The 7,824-nt window shown below is 55.9% G+C and overlaps 1 protein-coding gene across 2 annotated transcripts; it reads right to left on the bottom strand.

Annotated features, from left to right (window-relative positions):
- Positions 1 to 377: 377 nt before the first annotated feature.
- Positions 378 to 7,590, bottom strand: SLC22A6 (solute carrier family 22 member 6). Of its 2 annotated transcripts, XM_078059141.1 has the most exons (11): positions 7,428 to 7,590; positions 7,086 to 7,340; positions 6,628 to 6,731; positions 6,223 to 6,377; positions 4,851 to 5,019; positions 4,230 to 4,353; positions 3,962 to 4,077; positions 2,666 to 2,880; positions 2,455 to 2,563; positions 924 to 1,127; positions 378 to 651 (listed from the first exon to the last, which is right to left on the bottom strand). In XM_078059141.1, the coding sequence occupies exons 1-11, from the start codon at positions 7,452 to 7,454 to the stop codon at positions 564 to 566; spliced, it is 1,566 nt and encodes a 521-aa protein (XP_077915267.1). In that variant the 5' UTR covers positions 7,455 to 7,590; the 3' UTR covers positions 378 to 563. The 2 variants fall into 2 exon arrangements, with proteins under 2 accessions (XP_077915267.1, XP_035978043.1); XM_036122150.2 differs by having other exon boundaries at positions 7,086 to 7,590.
- Between the last annotated feature and the right edge of the window lie 234 nt (positions 7,591 to 7,824).

The following is a 7,824-nucleotide window of genomic DNA, read 5'->3' as shown; positions in this document are numbered from 1 at the left end:
TCCCAGGGTCCTGGGATCGAGCCCCACATCGGGCTCCCTGCTCCGCGGGAAGCCTGCTTCTCCCTCCCACTCCCCCTGCTTGTGTTCCCTCTCGCGCTGTGTCTCTCTCTGTCAAATAAATAAAATCTTAAAAAAAAAAAAAATAAATAAAACTCGCAGAAATATTTGAATAAGGTAGAGAAGGAAGGAGGGAAGAGGGTGGAAAGAGGGGCAGGGGAGGGGGTCCAGGGAAGAGACTCTTCTCCAATTCTCTGGGATGGTTTATAAAGTCCTGGGGGTTGAGGGCAGGGGACTGGACTGTATGGACTTTTGGGCCACCGGCTGATGTGGAGCGGCTATTACATTTGAGACAAGAGAGATAAAAGGAAATGCTTCACACAAACCTTTTAATGACGCGGTCTTGGTGGAATCTGCTCAGGGCAGGATACCCCTGGGAGGTGCTTTCCTGAACCACAGCCTGGACCCTTGGGCCGCCATTTCCCCTTTCCCTTCCTGGAGGGGATGGCTCAGGACCTGTAGTACCCTCACTCCCTTTGGGGCTCTGTGAGGCCCCTTCCCAGTGCTCAGAGTACATTCTCTCGTGCTGCGGCCTGGAGCGGGACCATCTTCTTCCGTTGCTCTTGCTCCTGCCGCCTTGGCTTTCCTCTCCTCCTGGGGGCAGGAGAGCGGTGTCCTGGGTATGCAGCCTCCAGACCAGGGCTAGGAGCTGGGGGCTTCCCGGGAGTCTCCACTCAGCCGTGCCCAGCTACCATCTCTCTGCCCCATCTACTGCTCCCTGGAGCCAGGAGCCCAGGAAGGACTCTAGACCCCCAGCCAACTGGGGAAGTGGACAAAGAGCCCTGGCCTGAACAAGGAGGCCTGGGTTTGAGTCTCGGTGCCACCCCAGCCTGGGCGTGTGACCCGGGTTAAGTCCCTGCTCCCACCTGCTTTCCATGTCCTGCACGGTGTCTGGCAGTGGCTGGCCCAGGGTCTCTGGCAGGAGGGCAGTGACAGCGCTGGCGGCCACGGGGACCGCGCCGTAGATGAAGAGAGGCACGGAGGGGTAGAGCTCAGCAGTCATGCCCACCAGTGGGCTCACGATGCTGCCCACACGGGCCATGGTGCTGCCCATTCCCATGCCTGTCTGCCTGTAGGGCTCAAGGTGGGGTGCTGTCACTCACTGTTCTAGCGTGAATGCTGAGGTGCTGGCTGAATTTGGGGTCAGGGCAGCTCAGGCCGAAGCCCCCTGGTCCCTCCTCTATTCCCCCTTTGATTAGCAAACCAATTTGGCATTTGTTTTGGAGATTAAAACAAAACAAAACAACAGGGTGGGAAGGGCTCTGGCCAGAGAATCAGGAGGCTGAATTTTGCCTCTGCCCTTAACTTGCCATGTGACCCGAGGAAGAGTCCCTTTTCCTCTCCGGGCCTCAGTTTCCTGAGCTGTCAAATGAGACAGTTAAGTTAGGCCAATCATTCTCAGATCTCCTGGGGGATTTTGAGTTCTAGTTGCCCCAGCCCACACAGTCTTATTGGGTTAGAATCCCCAGGGGAGAGGACCTGGAAGCTGCATGTTAAGACTATGTTAAGAACATTCTCTGAGAGAGCAGAGGTTAAAAACCTTGACTTAGGAGACAAACCGCTTGGGTTCAAATCCACGCCTCCTCACTTATAAGCTGTGTGACGCGGGGCCAAGTCCCTCAACCTTTCTGTGGCTCAGTTTTCTCATTGGTAAAATGGGCTTGTCATGAGGATTCAATGAGTTGATATTTATAAAAATTTTAAGAAGATGCCTGGTGCATAGTAAGTGATTTATACTGTTGCTCTTTCCCCTGAAATTCTGTGAGGGCGCAGGACAGCAACCATGACCCTGCTCATTCCCAGCAGCTTAGGGAAGCCTGGCCCTTCTTTGACATCTCATGTGAATTTTTCGTCCCATTCTTAAAATAGACATGTGTTTCTTTTTTCTCAATGCAAAAATGCCCTCCCCCCAGTTTTGGCTCTCAAAAAGCAGTGCTGTGTTTATCCATACAGCTACCAAGCACCAGCATTATTAAATGTGGCTCTTGTGATAAGAAATTACTTTCCTGTTTGGTCTTTGATTTCAGACGTACCACTTGGTTTATAGATGAAATTTAGATTTGATGGCAGCTTCTAACTTGGGCTTTGGAGATCAAGGTGGAGTGGGGGAGGGGGAACTTCGATGAATTGCCTCTGAGATGTGTTTTCTTGGCTCTCAACCCTGCCCCAGATGGTGGCTCCTTTTGTGATCTTTTCCTTGGATCAGGTAAGGGCTTAGTGGGCAGGTGCATCTGTGTTAGCCACGAAGTGTATACTGAGCAGCTGATACACACCTTGCACGGGTGGGTGCTGGGAGGGGGCCTTGGGCTACAGCACGCTGGACGGTGCTCTGGGGTCTGACCTTTGTGTGGGGGGGGATGTCTTGTCCCAAGACCCCTCCCACTAGGCTCCACTCACCGGATCACTGTGGGGTACAGCTCCCCAGTATAGAGGAAGATGCAGTTGAAGGAGGCAGCCAGGCAGCCTTTCCCCAGCACAGCAAGAGAGGTTCGGACAATGGACTGATCTAGAGAGAGAAAGGAGGGGGTCAGTGGGAGCTCGGGAGTGGGGGTTGAGAATCTGGGGATAGGGCTAAGGGTGAAGGACCAAGGTACTCGTGGGTGCTCACCCTGGGGTACCACCCCGTTGACCAGGATGCAGATGCCTGCCAGCAGCAGTGAGGCCATCTGGGCAGGCCGGCGGCCCAGAGAGTTGATGACAAGGAAGCCCACAAGCTTGGCAGGCAGGTCCACGGCACCAAAAATCACCTGGATTAGGTAGATGCTGACCCCAAAGCCCTGCAGGTCCATGACCAGCCCATAGTAGGCAAAACTAGTGGCAAACCTAGTGGTGAGGGATGAAGGATATGGAGTTGGTTGGGAAGGCTTAAGGGGGGGGGGGGCTGCTCATTCAAAATAGGGGTGAGCTACACTATGACCCTGCTTCAGAAGCTGGAATCTGCCTTGGCTAATCTTTCTTCAGACATTTAGTACGCATTTAGTCTAAGTGTGGGGTAGTCCTCCAATACCCCAAATTTCTCAGTCTTCTGAGAACTAAGATCCCCGGTGTATTAGGGGATTTTCACTTAGTTGTCATGTAAGATTTATATAGTTTTAATCTTTATCTTATCTGTTGATACTTTAGCTTATCTATTGATACTGGGCTGAGGGCAGGTGGATTTTCAAGCCACATCTTTAGGGTCAAGGTGTTAGGAAAGGCCAGAGCTTTGCAGACCTGTGCACGGTTCTGGGATGGTTGTGCTTCTTAACATGTCAGGAGCCCACAGAATGAAGCTCAGGTTATTGGATAAGACCCACAACCTGGAGTAAATCCCAAATTGGAATGAAAAAATTCACTGGTAGAATTGTTGACCATGCTTCACCTAACTGTCATGGGGTTACTCTGGTGATGGGCTCAGGAGGGGAGCATATCAGAAGGGTAATGGGGAATGTTGCAACCGGAAAGGACATTTTTGGCTGATACCAGCCTTGGCCAACGTGTACTTCTGGAGATGAGTTTTAGCCATCTTATTGCCCATGCTTGTGTTTCTGGCAGGCCCTGCAAGGCCAGTAAAGTCTCCAAATGTTTTGCAAGCCGGACTGGTCTCTGCCTTCAAGATGTAATTCTATTGACTCTGGGGCTCATCAATCCTGATGAGGTGTTTTCATATTGGAACAGAGTTAATAAAAGGAGAAGAAGATGGAAAGATTGGTGCCCAGTATGGGGACTGGAAGCAAACTGAGGGGAGGTCATCTGGTTCTTCAAGACTGTCCCTGGTGGAGGATTACTGCCTCTCATGGGAGGTCTGCTGACTTTTCCTCCCTTTGTTCTGGTTTCCTCCACCCATTGCATCCACTCTTTCCCCAGCCAGCCTTTTGTCTCTTGGTCTGTCTGTGTCTCTATGGCTCCGTCTGTCTGGGCCTACCACAGCGTGGAGAGGCAGAAGAAGAGGTGGCGAAGGGCGGGGCAGCGCAGCAACTCCAAGGCGGAAGCCTGGCCTTTGCCCATGGTCAGCTCCTTCTGCAGACTGGCCCGGAGCACCTGCCAGGATGGGCAGGGCTCAGGGCCTGGACTCCTCCAGAAGCTCCTCCCAGCCTAACCCCTTACTCAGGGAAGCCCTCTGAGACCTGGGTTCAGGGTTTGAGGGTAGAATCCTTGTGGGGTGTCATGGGAGGTCTTGGGGTGGGTCTCACCTCCATACTTAGCTTGGTCCCCTCTTCCCGCTTCCCATTGATCCAGGCCACTCTCTGTAGGGCCCTCAGGGTGAGATCTAGCCTCCCAGAGGAGGAGTACCAGCGGGCCGACTCGATGAAGAACCTGGGAGCGGGGGTGGGTGGGGAGGTGGGGGGGGTAGGTGTCAACATGGCTTCAGTTCCAGTAGGCTTGGCTGGGGGCAGGGGGTGGGCTTCCCAGGGGACTGCAGTGGGATTTCATTTCAGACTGGGAACCCAGGGGTTTTGCCAGATCCATCTCTCTAGGACCACAAAGCAGCATCCAGCTTGGTGATGACCCATTCCCCAACCCAGGAGCTCAGCGTTGAGGTGTTGGGTAAGGGCAGTAGCGCAGGCAGGGTGGAGTGCCGGTGGTGGGGGCGGAGCTGAAGAACAGGATCCCTGGGGCGGGAGGCAGATCCTTCCTCCCACAACCCCAGTTCTCCCATCTGTCATACGGAGACACTGGCCTGGGTCTGACCTTCTGGCCTTGACCTCTGATTCTGTGTGGTGGAGTGTGCAGTGGGATTTGGGGGATGTCTTGTCCCTGGCAGCCCTCTGGGCGGCCCTCGGGCACCCCTGCCCACCCTGGGCCCCACACACCAGGAGTAGATGAAGAAGGCGAAAAAAGGCACGGAGACCAGGAGCTGCAGGTGGCGCCAGCGGGGCACGGCCAAGGCCACCCCGGCCAGGAGAAACTGGCCCAGGCTGTAGACATAGCCAGTCAGGGTGCCCACACAAGCCCGCGTGTGGATGGGCATCCACTCCACATCTGGAAAGAGGGCGAGAACAGAGGGGTGCCACTGACGGGGCTGCCTGGTGGGTGGAGACCCCTGGGCCAGGCAAAGACCCCTCTCTCCACCCAAACTTTGATCTGTCCTGGAGCTCAGTGGAAGACACATCAAATGAAGATGGGTGCCATGATGGGGGAAGTAGGGGACTTTTGGTGGAGGAAGGAATGGGAAGATGGGTTTGGAATCCCTAGGAATTGTCCCTTCCACTCCCCCGCTGTGTCTTGCTGCTCCCCAACTACTGTCCTGGCCATGGCCCCCTTTCCCTTCAAAGTGTCTCTGACCACTCAGTGCTGGCTTCCCTCAGCCTGGGCCAATTCAGTGGCCAGAGCAGCTTGGAAGAGACAGTGGTTTTCCTCCATCCAGGAGAGTCAAGGTGGGAGTGGGACCACCTTTCCGCTGTGGTCTGAAGAGGCCCAACTTTGTTCCTTGTGGGCTCCTGATTCGGCTGCTGGGGCAATGACTTGGACACGTAGACTGGGTTTTGGGGCTGAATTCTCTAGGTGTCTTGCCCTGGCCCTGGCCCCATCCCGGTTCATTCCTGTAGTCCAGAGAACCCCCAATCCATAGATTCCCTTCTGGGTTTGAGGGATGACCTTGGGTAGATTCTTGCCCTTCTCCCCAGTCTCAGGTTCCTCCTTTGAGAGCCAGGGGGAAGGGGGTGATTTATCAGAGGATGCCCATTGATGGTTCATGGACAGACCATGCTCAGACCATAAATGTGTTTGGTCTACATGATGCTGGCTTGCCCTATGTTAAAAATATTAGAATTAATTTCCAACATTACAAAACTGGGGTATTTTACATTCATAAAGAGGAGGCGGTAAGATCTGACAGCCCTGACCCTTCTGGCTGGAGCAGCTGAGTGGCTGTGGCCCCTCTGGATGGGGCTGTGACCCTCCTTTGTCTACAGTCCTCACCACTCCCTAATGCCTCTTGTACCCAGTCGGCTTCAGTCATTTATGGGAACCGCCTGGCCCTTAAAATGGAGTTTGCAATCGTGTCTAAATGAGGGGTCAGGATGGTATGAGTCCGGGAGAAAGGCTGTTATGTTGGCCGCCCAAAAGTGGGCAGGCAGGACTCAGGAGGGGTTGGCTGGGAGAGGAAGCCGAAAAGGGGCTGCTGGGTTGGGGGGTCAGAGAGGAGTGGGTAGGGTCCTGCCCTGCCCTCCCGGCATCCCTCACTCAGTGTCATGCAGTTGAGGGAGATGCCAGCCAGCGACATGCCGGAGAGGAGCCGGAAGGCACAGTAGACGGGGAAGTTGGGAGCGAAGGCGGCGCAGGTTCCTGACACGGCCGTCTGCAGGTAGTTCAAGATCAGCAACTTGCGGCGGCCCAGCCTGTGGGGGGAGGGGAGAACAGCAGCAGGGATCCTGAGGGCTGACCGTGCCAGGCCGGGTACGGAGAGGAGTGCCTGCCCTGGGGGAGGCTCTGGGCTGGGGCTCTTTTGAGGACCTGTGCCGTGTCCTGAGGCTGGCCCTGTAGGTCCTCAGACCAGCCCCAGTGGTCAGGCCAACTTCCCACCTGGTTCCCATGAACCCAGCTGAGGCCCAGGCCCAGCCCGGCCCGGTGGCTCTACGCAGGACTGACCTGTCTGCCAGGTAGCCGAACACCATGGCTCCGAGAAGCACCCCTACCATGTACAAGGACTGGGCCAGCTGGCGTAAGGCCCTGTTAGAACACACGAGGTCCCACTGTGGGGAGAGGAGGCAAGGGTCAGGCAGAGATGAGCCTGGGCCGCCAGGCTCCCCTTCCCCTCTCTTGGGCTGGCCCTCTGAGGCCTATGTCACCCTCTTCCCCTGACATTTCCCTTTGCTGTTTGCTTCCCCAGTCCCGGTTGCTGAGAGACTTTCCTTGACTCTGACGTTCCCCTTTTCTGTAAAGGCCCCCATCTTGAACCCCTTTCTTCATCTTCCCATCTTGGCCTCTGGAGAATCTGAGACAGTCTGTGTGTGTGTGCATGCGTGTGTGTATGCCTCTGTCTATCTGTCTCAGAAGGGAAGGCAAGTCTGATTGGCCTCTGGAGCAGGGGGCCCAGGTATCCTCACCTCAGTCACGATGGTGGAAGGGAAGGTGCTGTTGTCATAGATCCAGCCGTTGGTGCAGGGCTGTGTGGCCCCCGTGCCGTTGGCCCCCGTGCCATTGGGAAAAGGCGGTCCCTGTTGGGGGATGGTGAAGAGGAGGCAGGACTCCGGCTGCCCCTGCCTGTCCCGGGGCAGCCAGGCCTCCAGCTCCCCGTCCTTGCTGAGGTTGGCGTCGGCAGGCGGGCGGCAGTGGTGGGTGGGGATGGCAGCGGTGAAGTTCTGCAGGGTGTTGTGGGAGGCCATCAGGAGCAGGGGGAGGACCACCAGAGTGACCTGGATCTGCTGGAAGCGGCCGACACCCCCCACCTGCTGCAGGAGGTCGTTGAAGGCCATGGGGCCAGGCCCGGCCAAGCGGCTGGGGGCTGAGGACTTCTGTCTGTGTGTCCGTGCGCCTGCCGTCCTTAGCTAGAGGAGAGAAGCCGCTGTTGCTTCTGCAGCTGAGCTGTTCCTAGAGCTGACTCGGAGCTGGCTCTGTGGGGGGACAGGAGCCTGGCTAGCTGCCCCTCCTTCCTTTGCTCTCTCCGTCTTCTGTCCCTCCCTTTCCCTTGAGCCTCCCCTCACTTGGGGGTGGGGTACTCAGCTTTCAGGGTCTGTGGTAGCCCTGACCCCTACATGGGCAGGATTTAATCCTTGGCCTGGAGGGAATGAGTTAAAGTGTGACTTGGTATCAGAAGGATTAACCCTCTGAGTATCCTTGTGTCAG

The sequence above is a fragment of the Halichoerus grypus genome, chromosome 11 (genome assembly GCF_964656455.1).
Source record: "Halichoerus grypus chromosome 11, mHalGry1.hap1.1, whole genome shotgun sequence".
NCBI classification, from domain to species: domain Eukaryota; kingdom Metazoa; phylum Chordata; class Mammalia; order Carnivora; family Phocidae; genus Halichoerus; species Halichoerus grypus.
Note: the sequence above shows the minus strand (reverse complement) of the source record. Positions and strands in the feature narration are given on the sequence as shown.